The sequence below is a fragment of the Colius striatus genome, chromosome Z (genome assembly GCF_028858725.1).
Source record: "Colius striatus isolate bColStr4 chromosome Z, bColStr4.1.hap1, whole genome shotgun sequence".
In the NCBI taxonomy this organism is placed as follows: domain Eukaryota; kingdom Metazoa; phylum Chordata; class Aves; order Coliiformes; family Coliidae; genus Colius; species Colius striatus.
This window is the reverse complement of record NC_084790.1, coordinates 78,828,868-78,848,310: the sequence shown is the minus strand read 5'-3', so window position 1 is coordinate 78,848,310 and position 19,443 is coordinate 78,828,868. Positions and strand designations below refer to the sequence as shown.

General features: G+C 37.4%; 1 protein-coding gene across 46 annotated transcripts in view; it reads left to right on the top strand.

The window, feature by feature from the left end:
* The window catches only part of CELF4 (CUGBP Elav-like family member 4), a 688,894-nt gene that overhangs the window by 85,577 nt on the left and 583,874 nt on the right, over positions 1 to 19,443 (top strand). For all 46 annotated transcript variants that reach the window (XM_062019331.1, XM_062019311.1, XM_062019290.1 and 43 more), the window contains exon 2: positions 8,062 to 8,144. In XM_062019331.1, the coding sequence (XP_061875315.1) occupies positions 8,062 to 8,144 (83 nt within the window). The remainder of the gene's footprint in view (positions 1 to 8,061; positions 8,145 to 19,443) is intronic.

Below are 19,443 nucleotides of genomic sequence, written 5' to 3'. Positions count from 1 at the left end.
TTCAACAGTAGGATCGTTTCTAGTTGTATTCCTGACTTTTACCAGTGAATCATAAGACAAAAAACCCTCACGTTCTATATTTGCCTTGTTTATCACCACACTAGAAACAAGAAATTTTGAAGACTGTGAGAATTTTTTCATTATTATTTTCTAAGACTATGACATAGAATTGATCATATAGATACACTGGATTTTTCTTTAAAGTAATAGGTAGGTTGAAGTGAGCCAAGCTTGAAGTGTGCCATACTTAGAGCTGATCAGGATTTTAAATTAAATTTGGTGTTTCCTTGCTGAATGGAAGCTGACACCTACTTATTCTCATCCTCATTTAACTGATCCCTATAGATTGACCATGACTTTCTCATCAATGACCGAGTTCTCAAATACTGGGATTGATATTGCTTTGTCCAGAAAACCACTTTATCATCACTTTCACTTTAAAGATAGCCTTTTTATACTTTAAAATCTAAAATCTGCAGTAATTGTTTGATGGATGGGGCCTGAGGGCATGCATGTCTCCCTACAACATGGAGTCCATAGTTTTTAGGCAACAAATAAGAAGCTGAGGTGAGGTCGATCTGTCTAAAAGTAAGTTTTCTGCTGTACTTCAAAATATCACATAGCTGCAGGCTCTGATAGGCACACTAGCATTCTGTTTTGTAGACAGTTACCTTAACCAGTAATGTACATTCTTTTTTCTCTTATGAGGAGATGGCATATGTGTGTGGAAGTACAATACCTATTCTGGGAAGCAAAATTTTCTGTATCTCTAGACTTGCAGAAAATTGAGTAGTGAGTCTTGAGTTGGCTTGGACTCAGACAATCAAGAATGTCTTGGAAGTTTCAGAATCAAATGTAAAGCTTAAATGTTAGAGGTTATGAGTATACAGGACCTGGTGTATTTCATGTCAAATCAATGGTTCGTTTTGTATCTTGAGTGTATCAGTCAGCAAAGATAGTTCAAAGCAACTTGCAGTGACCCCAGGAGAAATTTATCCTTGTGTGAATTGGAGACAGAAACTGTTCTCTCGTCCAGAAAAAAAAAAAAAAAAAAAAAAGTTTGAAACGTCAAAAGCCTTCCAATTCTGCAGTGAGGAAAGCAGGACAGTTGTGGAGTTACTTAAGAAATAGAGATGTACCCTCAGGGATCTCCCAATGACAATGAGCATTGCTCAGGTATGTAGAAGTCCTGGGCTTGAGACTCTGTCTGATTCAGATTACAGTCTGGACTACTACCACCTGTCCTGGAATAATTTTACTGAAACTTCCTATGAGAAATTTTTGTGGTTTAAAACTGCTGTTTTCATTAAAAACCCGCTTGTTATTGAAAATCAAGTTGAAACTATTATCTGTGTTTTCAAATGCTTACATACACTAACAGTTACCCAAGTCTCTCTGCTGTCTGCCTGAACACTGCTAAATGTAATTAAGCACTGCTTAGTCTGAGGAAGGACTCCAATTTGGATTGTGCATATCCATGTCTCATTTTGAAATATCATAAATGCATTTTAAGTGAGCTAATATTCTTTAAATATGGTTAACTTCTGCATTTCCAGATTTGGACTCTTAATTTGTTTTTTTAAAATTGGTTCATGCATGTATGAGGGTGCCTTATGTATGCTTTTACACGCAGGCCACTATCAAGTTATCTATAGTAGGAAAATGACAGCATCATAATAGTTAATGGAAAATAACATAAGAGGAGAAAGAAAATTAGCACTCCACACAGCAGGACGTTTCGGATGTTAATCTGCCTTGCAATATAATTATCAGGGAAGCTGATATCTGGGAAGACTTTTATTCCTATCTTTTTCTCCAAACAGTGTTCACTAGTTGTGCAGCAGGAGAGATGGAGAAAAAGAAAGTTCTATCCAAGTGAACGTTCTTTACCAGCAAAGATGTTAACTTTAGTCAGAAGGTAGTTAATCACTGAGAGAAACAGATGAAGAAATTGGATAAAACATTTCCAGTTCCAAAAGCCTTTATTGATTGTGTCCCCCTCAAGAAAATTCAGCTCAATCTCTGAAACCCTCAAGTGATTAAACCTTGGGCAGTCCACTGTAGACAGAGCAAATGAGAATTGTTTCAAAACCAGACATGTAGAGTTAGGATAGTTAAAGAGAAAAAAGGTTTCTTTTTCACTTTGAAATCCTATCAGGGAAACATAATCTGAGATGTTGATTTTAAGGCAAGAGTTTTCTTAAGTGTTACAATCTTTCTTTTAGTAACAGATCCCTGAATCTTGAAGCAAGGGACTGATTTGTTTCCAGAGGAAGAGCTCTCTTAAACACAAACCTAGAGCTTGGAAGATGGAGTACAGATCTCTGATCCACCTTGATAGCTTGTACATCTTGATCTAAATATTTTAAATGTAACTAGGGAACAGAGACTGAAGCATCACTAAATGAGATGTTCAGATCTGTGACCAGTTGAGAGTTCTTTTTTCCCAGAAGTGAAAGGTTTTTGCACTCAATGATTCTACAAGACCTTGGAAGTCTTCAAGACCCACCTGGACATGTTCCTATGTGATCTGATCTAGATTGACCTGCTTCTGCAGGGAAGTTGGACTAGATGATCCCTAAAGGTCCCTTCCAACCCTACCATTCTATGATTCTATGATAACTGCTATCAGGTTGGACCATGACTACTAGGACATGGTCTAAGGTATTCAATATTATCACTCCTCTATTTTCTGTACATAATATGGAGGTCTTGGATAGTTGTGCTTGGATTGCAATTTGCTTTCTTGAACTCTATAGTGTGCTCCTAGACTAAAGCTCATGGCTTCTCTGCCTTAGGGTTTTGGGAAGTTAAGAACCTTATAGGTGATAGGAAAAATGTTTATATAGTAGTAGACACTTGTCAGACGAGCAGTGGCAAGTGGTTGACTGCACAATCTAGCATCACAAACAGTTGTGAATCAAACTGGCTTAGACCAGTTGAGACAGCCTTCTTACCTATGCTTACTCTAAGTGTTCCAGATTATCACCAATTTAACTAAGGTCAGTGTCTGAGCCAAGGATTCTTCTGAGACGAGCAATAGATTATTGGTTAAATAATGAACCTAATTTTATACTGGTGTAATTGCAAAGTTCTACTGAGTTACATGCAAGCTCTCCCCTCAACTGGATTTACACCTCTGAGCTCAGAATCTGCTTTAGCTCTTGAATTTCATCCAAGAGTTCTAAAGCACTTAACAAACTTTTAAATTTTCCCTTATATCACCAAAGAGTAAACATAGGCCCAGAAAGATTAAGGACTCCTTCCTCAAATCTTGTTGTAATTTTTTTCATCAGATTTAGACCAGACCTTTAATGCCTTGTTCAGACAGACAGCGAATACCTGGAAATGATCATGATTATAGCCTGTCTCTTAGGCAATGCTTCTGGATCTAGATGTATGGAAAAGCTAAAGGCAAGCTTTGTGTGAGAGTATACAATTCTAGTAAAATCCTAAAATGTCACCATAACACATAATGCAAAAAAGGGTCATAAGTCGTTAAGTGATTGGTCCTTGAACTAAACAATGGATGAAGAGGAGAAAGCATTCCAGGATACCTGTGGCTGTCTGCCAGAATAAAATGAGAAAAGGGGAAAAAGCACTTAATTAACAGCTATTAATATATATCCAGTATTTATCATCCTCATCTCCCACTATATAGAGCAAGGATTAATTAAGGTATAGATAATGTATATACTTGAGGTAACTGGAAGGTTAGAGGTGGCAGGTGAAATTTGATGCTGTGAACATGCAACCTCAATGCTAAAAGTCTGCACTTGAGATGTTTATGCATGGTTCTTCTAACTGATGTAGAGGATAGGTGTCTCAAGAGTTTTATTCCTCTCCTGAATGCTAGGTCAAATGACTGCCTTGTCATTAATGGCAGACACTAAGATAATGAATTATAAATAGCTAAATTTGAGGTGACCAATGCTTTTTAACTGGTCAGTACTACTTATCTGGTTTAAAGTCTCTGAGAGTCAACTGATTCTCTGAAGTGATAAGCACTGAGACGTCAAGTGAAAAGACTGTTTTCATTTGTGCCAGGATGAATAATTCTGTTTCCAGAATTATTCTGTTAAACTCAGGATGTGTCCCCTAACTGTTTTGCCTTGCAGGCAAATCTTCAGGAGACTTACTGTGGGGTTGAAGTTGCAGTAAGTGCGATCATTATCCATCTGTATTCCATGCAATTATTATTTACGTTATTGAATTCCCTGGAGGTAAAATTAAAATAGAGCTTTTATATTTTTTTTTTTTTCATAGCAAGCTCTTGTTTTTGTTTCCCCCTTCTCTTTAACAACCTTGTTTCCCAGGAGACCACTTGATACATTCTCATGTTTCCAAGAGACTGCAGTTCAATAGGTTGAGAGTTAATTGCCAGCTGGGAGTTTCCAGATGTTTATGCACTAGCCCAAAGAGCTGTCCACTGATAGCAAATGAACAGCTGGGAAGACACAATACAAACAAAGCATCTTTTAGCTGATTGACATATGTCTGGAAAACTTGGCATGTTTGAGAGAAATGGAATTAAAATTAGGAGCATCTAGGAGCAACTCCTTCATTACCAATAATTAGTCAATTAGAGTTTTTTTGGTTCAAATTCAGATATAATTCTCAAGCACTGTACTCTGTCATTATTACCCATACAAGTAGATGACAGAAGTAAATTATAACCTTCACTCTATCTTTCCTTAAGAGATGTATTCAGAAATATTCATTACACTATTGAACACAGGACATTCCAGGCAGGCTGGACAGTGAAAATGATTTGTAGCAGAGTTTGAAGTCTTTCACCTATCAATCAGATTCACGTCTAGCCCAAACAGCAAGCTGTTAAATTGAGATACTTACTATCAGAATGAGGGTTTTTTTTTTTTTCCCCACGGAACATGTGGTTCTGTACACAATCAAAAGTTTCAGTGGAAAAGTTCTGAAATTATTTTTTCCACTGAAACTTTTGATTGAATGGTTCTCCATCTGGGAAAATAAAATTAAGAAACCGCAAAAACTTTTTTCCTCAGCTTGATGTTTCTCTCTAAACCCCAATATAGCTACTTCATATATGACATTATTTCAAGATTCAGTTGTTTATTGTCTTGTATCTTGTCGTGTTAAGTGTTCAAGGTTCTATTCTTTAAACAACATTCTTCAAGAAGGAAAAATAATTTGGAAGGTTCATGTGGATGCACACAAAGTAGCTTAGAAAAAGTAACATCTGAAAGAAATGCTACAACTGTAATTCCATAAGATTCACAGTACAAACTACAGATCAAATATTTTGATGTTTCTAAGTGATGGGGGCAAGAATTACGCTTGCCTTTCATCCTAATGCACAAGAAGCTGAAATATGGAAATGCTTGCAGAATGGAGTAATAGGTATGTATTGTTCTACTGCAAGCCATATGTTAATGTTTTTTACACATATTACTCTAGATAATAGCTGATGTGTTTGTGCCTTATAGAGTAATCTTCTGATAAGTAAAGGGAAGACAAAAAACCCCATCAACTGACCTTTTCAAGTTCGGGTTTTAGGTCTTTTATGAACATTAAGCTTTACTTTATTCCAACTGGACATTGCTGAGATAAAACTTACTGTTTCTAAGAGATCAGGATGTACTTCAAGTAAATGAAACATTGCTTTTTCTAAATAAATTACTATTTCCCAAAAAGAGTGAGGCAGAGTACAATGCACATGCATGACCTATTTTTAAAGAGCAAGGGAAAGAGAAATAACTCCACAACTTTTTTTTTTTTGTTGTGCTGAAAATCATGGATTTTCATTTGATCATATGAGAAGCTAGGCTTTTCTTTCCCATTTCAAAGTCTTTCTGTCCTTAACATTTTGGGAAATCAGTGATTTTTGGATGTAATCTATTAAGTACTGTTCCCGGGAGTTTGGTACTTCTACCACTTTCACAAGCATGTTGGTGATAGGACTTAACAGAGGTTTCTCCCTGGTAAGAACTGGCCCCCCACACACACTTTAAGTGGATCTTGGAAGGAAATGTTACTCCTTCAAAGAGGAATAGTCTTCGTCTATTCAGTCTGAATTACAGTTATACTGTAGGAGTTGCAAGGCGTTGTTGCCCTGAACTGTTGTCATGGCCATCACAATGAGGAGAAAAATATAGCTATCATTATGGGAGCTTTACACTGCATAGTTTATCTCTATAACAGTGCACTATGATGTGCCTAATTAGACTGTATCAGCTGCTCAATGTCTGCTACTAAAGGGAGACTTTCTTATTGTGTCTAGTCAACAGAGAGCTCTCAGCCTGTGATTTAGCACTGAAATTAAATTTAAACATAGTTTCCCATTTGATTATCAAACTATGGGTGACTTTTAAGGATCTTTTTGAATCCATTACTTCTACTAGCTCTAAACTCTCTGACACAGTTTCTTCCTTTTCTCTGATAGATGCAGACTAAATGAAAATTTATCCATTTAAAGTATGCAAACTTTTGCTGTTGTACAGTCTCCTTCCTTGATTATCAACTTCTGATTCTGAATCCCAATTATTGAGGCATAATAAATGTGATTACCCTGAATCAACTGAAAGGAACAAGACCTTCATGAAACAGTATAGCATAAGAAATAGAGCAAAATGTCAGATTTTTTTTTCCTATGCTGAATGGGAACATTCATCCAGCTTGTATCTGCATTATGAGAGGAGTAGGGTGATTTCCACAAACGTATCTTAAAGCAAAAAAAAAAAAAAGAAAAAACCCAATTCTCTAGTCTCTTATGTACACTAATCTATTTAAAATATTGTAAGGAAGAGTAAAGCTAGTGTGCATTTCTTCAGTAATATTATCTAAGCATCCTTCTTCAGTAGTATTGACTTGGACAAAACAGAAAATATCATATGGATATTACATGCTCATGGTAAGAGCTGCCAAGGTGTTCATAGTTTACTGTTCATAGTTTATTGTTTACACATCTGTTTCATATTTCTTTGTATGCATGAGGAGGTCAATGGGTCAAGAAGTTACAGGACATGTTTGTTTCTTTATCACTCTCCCTCTGTTTAAGGTGCTCTTGGAAGATGCCCACAGTTTGATGGACATGCTGATTGAACTTTGAAAGATATGATACCTCCATTTCAAGGAGCTGGCGAGGTTGCAGACATTGTGTAGTAACATTAGAGAAAATGTCCTCTGCATAACAAGCACTTCTTTTGCTGCAGGAACTGGCAGATTTTCAGTATACTGCAGTAAGAAGGAATAATCTGATCACATCAGCCACAGAAAACTGGTATAAAACATTGCAACATTGACAAGTTTTACCAGAATGTAATCATGAAAGTGAGGAAAGAAGTCAGAGCAGGGTTTTTGTTTTGTCTTACCATGACAGGGCTTTAGCCTTTGTAGTTGATAAGACAACTTTTTGGAAGAATCAAGGACATTGGAGCATCTCTGAAGTTCTAATGATCTGTAAAGCAACATGAATGTTTAGGAGTGGTAGTTTGGGCTTTGCTATGATTGGCTTTGTATGCATGACTGGAAGCCAACAAGCTCTGAGAGCAGCAAGTGCAGGGTGTTGGCTTTCTGGTGTGATGCAGAGAGATATCATTTGTGGATGCAAGTCAGAATAAACAAAAAGCATAGTCCTCTACAGTAGGAATTCCCAGGTCCTTGTATGACCTTTATTTGAAGCACTTGGTACAAAAGAAGGTCATGATACCTTCAGAGTGATAAGTCAGTATGAGCTTGTTCCCAGTGCTATTACTGGAGCAGGAGTTGGATCTCATGCCCCACGTGGCTACTACATGGGTTCCTTGAGATCACTAACCTTGTAGAACCCTCTGTATATGACATTTAAACATGTATTTGAACAAAAATAGACAGCCACACTGTTGCTCACTTTTCATCAGGGCTCAGAGGAAGTGATGGTGGCTTCATTTCTTGACTCTTTACTACTGATCTATTAAGAAGAGATTTTTATTATTAATTTACTGGGAATAGGGTGATGATAGGAAATTGGTTTGCTCTGCCTCATTTTTAAAAAAATCCCCTCTGAAGCACTGCTCTAACTGAGGTTTTGTCTTTTGTTTACAGGCTGTGCCTTCCTTACATACTGCGAAAGGGAGTCTGCTCTAAAGGCTCAGAGTGCACTGCATGAACAGAAGACACTGCCGGGGGTGAGTCCAGTTTGAGAACTTTTTAAAATAAAATCTAAGATGGGTTACATATAGAGTTTTCTTCTTGGAAGAAGCATTATGTCTCCAGTTGCTTGGATGATTCACTGTTTGCATTGTGCTAATAAAATCAAGATAGTACCAACCCACCCAAATGGTTTCCATGCACAAAAGAAAAAGCCTGTTGCTCTTATTGTGAGTCAGGAAAATAGTAATTAACTGATTATGGGCTGGATTCTATTAGCCTTACTCAAATGAGGAAAGACTTTATGATTATGACCATTACAATGAAATTTTAGAAGTGTTAACCAGGTGCTACCTCTTAGTAGTTTTCATCTTTGAAGCAATGTATGGCAGCAAGAAATCAAGAAACAGATCACATTATTGAGTTATCACAGAATGAGAACATATTCCTGATGACAAAGTGGTTTGACTCAGTTACTTTAGTATTCAAGCAGCTGTAGCAGATTGGAAAGGCAGTGAGACAAGGAGAAAGAGAGAGAGGAGAGACGAACACAAGATAATGAGGAAAATTATTCACATGAGCAAGATCTAAGGTTCAGACAACACAAGCAGAACTAAAAATAGAAGCAATGTTGTGTGGGGAAGACCTGCCCTGCTGGGATAGGTTTCCAGTTAAACAGCAACTGCAAGGAGGGAAGGAGAGAGTGTTTAGATTCAGCCAAAGTATGTGAATTGGAAACAGCATAGTGCAGTACTCCTATGGTTACAGTAGGGCTGGTTTCAAAATGACACGAAAGCCAGTGTCAGGTAATTAAAATTGGGATCCTAAGTTGTATCTTAAACTGAGAAGAAATTGACTCAAAAGTCTACCTTTGTTAATAGATGTTGAATGACTGAGCCTTGTGTACCCATAAACTACCTTTCCACAAAATCAGACACATCAGTATTTATATGATGATTAAGAAAGGGTTGATTCTGCTCGCCTTGTTTTCATCATACTGGATCTATTTACCTATCTTTATGCCACCTTGACAGTATGGAGATGCCCACGCACTTGCTCATCTACATCTATTTTTGCTTTAAAGGCCATACCTTATGTAAATATATACATACTTCATTCCCCAAAAATACGTTTCTGTCAACTGACAACTCCCTCTGAAATATTTTTTTTCTAGAAACTTGTTAGCCTCAGATTGAAAGTAACTTGAGTCTTGGTGTGTTTTAGCTTCTTTTTTTTTCTTGTTTTCTTCTCTAACAGGTGATGTTTTCTTTTTACCCCTTTCTCCTATTACAGAGCTGAAAGCACTAAAATATTTTTAATAAGGATGTTTTGTGTAATATTTTACCTGAAAAATTATGGAATAGGCTTGAAATAAAATATATATTTATCAAAACTGAAGATATAGTGTGATTAACATGATGTGTGTATTTTAAAGATGATAACTGAATTTCAGTTCTTTCCTCTGAGACTATGTGCTCTTCTCATTTGGAGCCAGACCACTCACCTGTGTATGGACCTCGTGTCTTCTTTACAAGGTTAAAATCTCATCCTGGAGGGAAGGCAGGCAAATGATGATTTAGGATTCCTTTTTTTTTTTTTTAGTCATTTTTCCAGTTTCTGGATCTCAGTCTGCATTTTAGAGATTTCAAATCACAAAATACTTAAAAGTACTGTCTTGGACAGTGGCAAAATTCAACCTACTTTTGCAATAGGATTAAGACTTGCTTCAGAAGTTATACTGACTGGTTCCAGACTACAGGCAAAATACTCCTTCCTTGCTTATGTCAATTCTATCCCATATAGCCCATACTGACCATGTTGACTTCAGAAGGCTTTTTTGTTTTGTTTTAGACTTTGAGATGACACATTTATGATATTGATGGTATTGAATTTGAAATGGCAAATCCTCTATTTAAAATACCAACTAGATTTTTGAGACTTCTAAGTACTGACTTCTCTTTTCCCTTCTGTTTTCCTGGACAACTATTTACTTTCCACAAGCAAATTCTCTGCATACAGCTTTCTGCCAAGTTTCTGAACTCATCTTCTGAATGATGTCACTGTAGTTTATTTAAGGAAACCAGCCTTGTCTCTTGATAAACTATCATGCCTAGATACTGTTTTATGGTTCTTATGAGAGTAGCAGGGAATTATTTATGAATTACCTGACTGTTCTTGATAACATGCACCAACAATATCAAGCATAGTTCATCACCATAAAATAAAAAGCACTCATAAGGTCAGGGGTCTAAGTCCTCATTCACATGAGTTCACAAATGACACATATATAACACCTTGTCTTGACCCTCTACTGTCTGTGACATAAACAGCACTACTGAGGAGGCATAAAAATAATTAACAAGCCTGATATAGGAAAAAAGAAAGTAGTTCTACAGGAAGCTGTTGAATCCAGACACTTTTTTCCCATCCCTCAGTAAGCAGTGCATTTGCTTGCTCTTACAGTGTTACTGCTTACGTTCTTTGTTATAAAACACAGAACTGAGTCATTTTTAATAATATGCACAGAAATGCTAATATATGGAAACAGTGAGGTGTGAGGAGTCGGTGTCCAGATTCAAATACTTTGCCTCTTAGCTATGTATCACTTTGTTTTTAGTGGAGTGGCTACATGCACATATATTACTGTAATTACTTTCTGAATGTGCTTTGTAAGATGACAGAAATATGTTTCACATATTTCTATGTTATATGTGAGACATAAAGTCATCTTGTGGAATAATCAAAAGACTTCCAAGTAGGTATGTGTTGATTAATAAAGTCTTTATGGCATTTGGTTTTGGGTGGGAAGGAATCGTGATAGATATTTTTAAGCAACTAGAATGGATTGTAAGCCATAAAATTATTAGACAAATTCTCTTCACTTAAATGAATTAAGCTCTTTTGAACAGTTTCAGAAAGTTAACTTAGCAGAGTGTGTATGTCTGTGAAAAGAGCACTTTGTGAGTGTCGGACAATTCAAATTCTAACATCTACTTGTGATTGTTTATTTTACATATAATAGAGTAGCTGGATGATGAAGTATATTAGTTCTTTAATAATTTATAGAAATGCTTTGATGTTGCAGTAATTACATTAAAGGTCACATATCAAAGGTAATTTGGTTGAGCAGCTGTGATGGTTTCTCAGAAGCAATCAATATTGCTGTCCGTGGCGCTGATTTCACCAAGGGGACTGCCAGATTAAAGGAGGCTTATTACCAGCCAGCCAGACACGGGGGAAATCAAGAACAGATTGGAGAGAAGCGCTATTCTCTTTCCCCACCTATAATTAACACTGTTCACCATAATCTGTGCTAATCCTTCATAGTGGGAAACCACTCTTTTTTTTTTTTTTTCCTTCCAACATTATGAAAAGCAAATTAGGCAAGGAAGAGTAATTTGGAGCAGCAGGAGTGACAAAGTGGAGAAAGTAAAAGTTGATTCACCTTTGGGATTTCTGATGCTGATATATCTTTCAATGACAAAATGCAATGTTTAAAAAAGCCCGTGGTCTTGGAGAAAGTATGAGAAGAGGGAGAAAATCATATAGACAATAACAGTGCAGGGAATGTGAGAATTACCTGCTTTCAGATTTGGTATAATATTATCTATTTGCCCCATAAAGCTCCACAGGAAATGAAATTAAGGGAAAAAAATTGTTTTAAGTATAGTAATTTTGATTACAAATTATAGCAAAGCCAACTTTTTCTCCTCTTTCTTCTTGCTGAAGTGAATGGCAGAGGATAATGCTGAGAAAAGTAATTACTCTATCAAGATCTGCTTTTATTTATAGTACAAATAAACTGAACTCATGTATGATAAGCACAGTGGCACTTTTTTTCATCTACTTTTTGTGGCTCTCTCAGGCAATGGGAATGAACAGTCCATGTATACTTGGTTGGAGGTACTGCCTCTTTGCATAATGTTAAAATCTCCCTGTAAGACTTGCAAAGACTAACTATGAAATTAAGTAGCTAGGAAACTGTTAACCTCAGCAATTTGCAGGGCTTATTCAGGATGGGAAATAAACTGAATTTTCTTACTGTATCTATTCCTCTTAAAAGGGAGAGTGGTACTACTGGTATGCTAAACATCTCAGTCCATAGTACAATTGGTTTTCTTCCTAACAGTTCTTATAATTTTTGCCTTCTCTGCTATCTAGAAAAATGCATTCTGCTTTATTCATCATATGCAAAAATATGCTTTTGTAACATTAGGAAACAGGTGAGCTCATAAAACTGATATTAAATGCCATTTTAAAAAAATACAACAAAACACCAACCTCTCAAATGAAGCTGAAGTTGTTCTTCATTGTTGGGTTTTTTTTAAGAAAAAAAACCCAATCACTTTTTCAATATTATTTATCTTATTCAGGTCAAATTCATATGTATATGTGAGGAAAGATATCTGTGAGGAAGGGAGAGATATCTTTCAAAATCTAACCCCTCTTGAACCCTGCAATAAGGCTTAAATGAGACATAAGTGCCATGTGGACTTCAGAAGTCTTATGCATATACCATGGATTTCACTGTTCAAGCAGACATCGCTGTAGTCTTACAGCGTTATTATCTTTCTTTAATATTTCAAAGCTTTTTCCAAAAAGCTTGTTAGGAAACCATTAAACCACCCTGCACACCGTGTTAGACCAAAAATGATATTATTTTCCCACACTTTCCCATTTGAAAAGTTTCCTCTACCAATGTAAATTGCAATTTGGTCAGCAGTGGCAGGCTGGATGGTTTCCATTGATTAAAGTAGCCTGCTGAACACACAGGCTGCTCACCATGCCCTTTAGATTTTGAAAGAAAACACATTTAATTGTTCCCTTGGGAGAAACATGTCTGTTTTCTGAAGTTAAAAATGAAGATGAAAAGGAATAAAAACAGATTTGAGGACAAAACTCAGTCCTGTAGAAATTCTCCAGTGCTTTAAAATCTTTGGGTGTCAATGTCATGGCTAAGTTTTTTTTTTTTTAGTCCTTGTTTCCTCCTTCTGACTGGCTAGCCAGTGAAAAAGGCTTTTGGATCTTGCTTTGGGGAAAGGAGAGGACAAGAGGGAGAGAGGAAGCTTTCGGCACTTTCTATTTGCTAAAAAATCCTGTAGTTTGACAGTGCTCTTCTGTTCACCAGATGAGATGAAACACCTGGGTCCTATCTGCTTGGTAAACATTAAAGTTCCATTTCACTAGTTAAAGATTGGCTTCTGTATCCCTATACAGCAGCCTCTAGAATATAAAGTAAACTCTCTTTGCCACTCAGTCCAATGAGCTTTGGAGGAAAAGGATGCAGTGCAAGCATTCTGATAGAACCAGTCTGCTGAATGCATGCTGTTATCTCAGTTGAGACTGGTGTATTCATCACATCTGTAGTGGCTAACCAAGCTTAGCCTGATACGCAAAATAGGGACACAGCTCCTCAGTTGTGTTTGAGATTTGGTGGCAACAGAAAAAAGAATGTGCAAAAAATAAATTATAAAGGTATCATTGTCTTGTCTTTCTAGTCTGACACCTTTTGGTTCTCAAAGGACGATTTCCAAGTTATTCAACAAAAGCTTTTGCTGGACCTTCATTTGCTTTATGTGTTATTCAATGACAACTTTTCTCTCTGACGTGTCTACCATAGGAGGATCAATCTAATTTTATGTACAACTGTAAAGATGAATGATAAGTAGAAAGGATTCAGGCAAGTACAAGCTGAATAAATTATAAAGGGCAAATGATGACAGGACTGGGGGTCTCAAGAGACAGTGATATGATAACAGAAACTAAAGACGAATTTATGATGGATGTAGTTAGCATGTACTGAGGCTGTTAATTCTTCAGGGTAGTTTTACAACTTCTTGTGATTGGAGCAATCAAAGTATTTCATTTTAAAGAGATGCTGTATATTTTCACTTGTCTGTTCTGCATATTTGTATGTGAGGCCTCATTTATATGCATCACAGTAAACTCCCATAGGCTAGTCAAGCTTACCTCCCATCAAAGGGCCCCAGTTCTCCAAACCATAATGCCACTGTTTATGCATAAATAAATAGATAATGTGTAACGATTTGAGGGCAAACCTGGATCTCTCAGAGAAAAAAAAAAAGTTTCCATTTTAATAGAACACAGCAATCAAATCTTTTCAGATCCTGCAAGTAGCTGAGCACCTTCAGCTACCTTCAAAGCCAAGCCTAGGGACTGAGTTAGCTCACAGATTCCTGATGAAAAATTATATATAACAAGTTTCAGGTAGGTCAAATTTTAGGCTAAGCTACTTTAAGAGCCGCTGATGCAGCATCATAAAGTTGGAAGCAAATCTGATCTCAGAGCAGTTCTTGATTGCATTTCATTCATACACTTATTTCTATCTCTTGTTCCTTATTATTAAGGATATTTGCATGAAAATGATCTTTTTTCCTTCCTCTGAAGGGTTGTCTCTTGTCTGTGAGTAATGCTTACTCTGGCCTACATTTGTGAATGCCATGGGTTTGATTCTGACTTCATTTACACAAGTGTAAATCAGCAGTGATCTGATTGAGGTCAAGGGATTTATATGGTGTAGAAAAGAGCAGACTCAGCTATATTTGTCACTGCTGAAATGATGTCATCGTGAACAGTACCATAGCTCTAAATGAGGAAACATATTTCTACCAAGAATCTTTTCATCTGAATATCTGATCTCACAAATGATGAGCGTCCCTGACACCTGCTGGGCCGTTCAGTAGCTCCCACAGCCTTTTTACCAGAGAGAGATCCCAGCTCCAAATTGTAGGAATTAAAGATGGTTAGTGTCTTGGTGTTTCAAAGGTGTAGTACATTAAGTACTACTGAACCCTAGACACTGGGGTGTCCAGTTTCTTCACCCAACTAATCGAAGGGATGATGAGACGTGCCCAGGAGTAACTTGCAAGCAGTAAAACTCCACTTCTCATCCCATATTCTGGGTCACAGAGAGACAGAGGAAGAGAAGAACAGGCATCCTTTAAAAGTCATTTTTTTTTCATCTGTTCGGCCATAGGGATGTTAGTGTGTGACGTGACCTAGTCCAGGGATTGTTGCTCACAGGCTAACCTTTCCATAAACATCCTGTCTTCCTGCATTTACATGCTATAGTAATGGAGATGCATATGCTGATTGTGATCTGTAAAAGAAGGCTAATATAAGCTTTCAATCAAACACTACTGTATAATTACATGATTTGGACTTCCACTTGTGTAACTATGCCCACTAGGTTTACCAGTGCCAGCTGTGCTACTCATAGGTTGTGGTGGTGTAAGATGTCTGCCCTGTGTTTCTTAGTGCAACATGTGCAAGTCTTTAAATTCTCCAGGTACTCAGTGAGACAAAAGTATTCTTTTTTTTTAAAATACAAATATTGAAGACCATACACGGGAGTAATGGATCAGATAAGTATGTCTGCTATCAAAATTCTTATTGTCAAAACACGCAGAGATATATTTTGGTCTAGTTTAAACAGCATGTAGAAAAAACAATGAAAACATGAAGCCAGAGACTTCAATGTTATGGAGCAACTACATTCTATGACTGTAACTCATGGGAGGTAATTATACAAGGACCTGAATCTTGCCTGAGACATTATTTCTGTTCATGCTTCTTATGCTATGTAGGTTGAGAACATCTACACATGTTGAAAACAGAATTTCAGTTGCAATGTAAATAGACTGTAAGCTTTACCATTTGAAATCTAGCCACTCTCTGCAGGTCTTTTAAAAAAACCTGTGTATTCTGTCTCAAATAGTCTAAAAGCATGATTCATGCATTAAGCTTAAAACTGTGTTCAAAGCTAAGAATGATTCTTAAAGAATTAGCTGAGCTGGAATGCTTTTGGGGGTGGCAAAATCTGTCCCATCTCTCCACTAACAGATAACTTTTGATAGGACTTGACATGATGTAATCCATTTAGCTTCTGTGCTTCACTTCTGCTGTGCACTTACTTTGTCACGGAGAAAGTGGTAGAGAATGACTGACCATGAGATTGCACAATCAGTTCAGTGAAGTAGGTGTCTGAAGTGACTTTGTTCTGTCGAGTGGCTGCAGTGAGAGACTTGCAGTGGCACTGCATGTACAAGTTGCTGCACTTGGCAGGTTCCCAGCAATGTCAAATCTCTCTGATTAGTTTCTGTAAGTACAAGGACAAAATTAAGCCCAACTTATTTTTCAAAGAAGAAATGTGCAATTCCCATTTTGTCTTCAATAGGAACTTCTTATATCTTGTTTCCCATACTCTTTCTCCTTTCTGTTTCCCACCATATCACCCCTTCTGAAGAGATGTTTTTAAAAATCCTTTCAAAAGGACATGCCTTCAAATTTTGACCTTGATATGCATACATTTTCAGCACTAAATAAATCCTGTGGTGCTAGAATGAAGTTAGTTCCTTCTTTTCCTCTTAGGTATGTTAAACTACCATACCCAAAGCTTCTGCTGTTTTTCAGTACATATTCTCTTCTGAGTGTTTCAAAAAATATTTGTTTTGATCACTGGCTTTGTAGGCCACTTTTAGCAGAGAAAGTCCTGTCCATCTATAACTATTCCATTCCAAGCTCAGGTTGCTCCTTCAAACAGATTGAGCCAATTTTTCTCGTGTTCTGTGAATGACTCAATTGTTTCTATGTTAGTATAGTGATTTTGCATGGTAAATATATAACTTATAAGACACGTTGGCATGAGTTTCTGATTTCTTTTATAGCTGTGATCAATGGAATAGTATTTTGTTTCTAGGGTGGTAAAACTGGAATCAGATATTCTGAGTATTTTTATTTATGGCTGGCTTACTGTCAAGGTCTTCCTTGGTAAGCATAAGAGAAGCTGCCTCTGTCTTCTACATTACTTTGTGTTGTCCCTTCTCAATAAAGTTATACTAGTACCTCATGTCTGGCTATACAGCATTGTTTCCTTTTCTCCTTTGCCTGATCTCATTCTTTATGTCTGTCCTTGCCATCTCTTATCTCCTTTGTAGATTTGCTGAAAACATTACCCTTTATTCACATGTCTGCCTGGTCAAATGAGTTGAGATTGCAGCTGCTGAGGAGAAACACTGTGCTTCTCAGCTACTTCTGCCTGGGAGATCAAATATTTTTTTCCAAACAAAGGGAGAGACTTAGGTTACTGATCCTTTTTGCAGTTTGTGATGCTACTCATGTATAGATAGGAAGTTGACTTCTTGTAAATCTAATGTTTCTTGACATTGTGAAGCTTAGTGTATGTGAGCTTTTCAGTGTCTCTAAGGGTCCCTTCCAACCCCTACCATTCTACAATTCTGTGTTGCCAAAGAGAAACAAGTCAGGGTTGTTCATGCCAGTTCTTCCTTAGAGCAACTGGATAACGACTAGGGATTGATTTCTGTGCCTGTGGGAAAGGTGGCATATGTGTGGAGATGAGCCTTGCAGACTGTTTGCTTTGGAAGTAGCAGCTTGCTGCTCCCAGCTTGTTAATTTCTCTACTATTGCACCTTCCCATTGCTTGATAATTCATACATTTTCACCTTGGAGGGAGAAGGTTAAGATATTCCTGGGGAAGCTGGGCACATGTCGCTAACATCCAACAAACAGACTGCTGCAGAGGGGTGTACTGAGAAAATGCATGTATTTGTGGACTGTGTATGTTTTTTGGAAACTGTAGTACAGGCTCTACAAATGTAGATACATGACAAAGAGTAAAATACAGATGTGACACTTTTCAAAGACAGTGTCTCATGTCTCAGTGGAGGTCCCAAACTTACCTATATGACTATGTGTTTCTCTTTCATTTTTATTCTTTTCCATCATCACTCTGAACTCAAGCTGCCACAGCAGAGTGCTAATGCTTCTAAAGTGAGCCTGTCCAAACTAATTTAATTGTCCTTGTTGAGTGAAGTGCAACAATTAAGCAGACAGCACAAATGGGTGTAGATAAATTGGGTATTTACAATTATTTCAGTTTGGATAATCTAATGTGATGTTCACTGTGCAGCTAAGAGATATGCTTTCCAGTAGAAGGTGAGATGGGCCCTCTCATTCTGTACTCTTGTCTTTTGTGTGTAAATTCAGAGTAACTCCATGCAGAGTTTAAGTTTCTTTACATCAGTGCAGCTCAAATGATAATCTTATTCTCTTTCTTTAGATGCCCAGCAAAGCTGCCTCTCTTCAGCTGTGCTTGCACTTTAGAGATACAGACAGGGGAGCTGGAAGGTCATTTTTTATTTTTTTTTTCCTAGGCCAGGGTTGTGTTGTTGAACTCCTTCACTTCGGGGAATCCAGCTTTCTTTGAGTGCCTCCTTGCTCTCCAGCACTGAAACTGACTGACAGCTCGAGTTGCTCTCCAGATTTGGGGTTGCTGCTGACTTTCTGGACAGCATTGCAATCAGATCCCTTCATTACTAATGCCTCTCTTTCTTGGTATTAGTACCTTTGGTCTGGATTCTGGCTTTCCACCAATTCCAGCTGAAAACTCCAGCTGAAATCCCAGTTGAAAGGCAAGAGAGTTATACCAGCAGTTCAGTCCTAAAAGGCAGATCACTGCTACTTTCTGCTTAATTTCTTTGCAGGAGACATTACTTCTTCTCTCCTCCTGGTCTCCCTCTGCTCAAGCAACACACTGTGTTGCTGGGCAATCTTCACCAAGTTAATCACATTTGGGTCCAGTGTTTTTCCTGCAGACCCTGGAGTGTGCAGTGCTTAGGCCTTGTTTATTAGTTTACACAATAAATGAAACCTATTAGAAGAGGATAATCAGGGCAGAAGAAGGCCACCTCACTTGTTATCCAAGGAGGTTATGTTAAACCTCTGTAGTTATTAATCATACTTTCCCATGCAGATAGTTGAAGATAAAAGAGTCATATTTATCCTCTTTGCTCCTCATTCTTTCACACTGATGTGCAAATGCTCTTTATAATCATTGTTATTATGGTTATTCGTAGCCCATCCAGTCAGCCAGGATTGATCCCGAGATGTTGTTGAAGTCTTGCACCTATCCGTGGTGGCTTGATGATACAGATCAGAGCCACTGGAGGTCTCTCCATTTATATCTCGGAAAACATCCTTGAGAGTCCTAGAAAGTATCTGCTAGCTGATATTGAATTTCAGTATCTTGTCCAGAGGCCAAGAGAGTTCTGAAGAGAAGCCGACACTATTATAAGAGCCAAGTTTAACAGCAACTCTCTTGATTTCACTTGCTTTGTCTTTTAATACCAGCTCTAACCTTGAACTTAAACTAAGATGATATGCTACCCTGTGGCTTTTTGAAATCTAGCCTAATGCCCTTTTAATCAAAGTGAATGACCCTTTTCTACTTATTTCATTTTTAAAGCACTTAAATTAACTGTAATAAAATCAGATCTGTACCAGGTGGACTCAATAGAG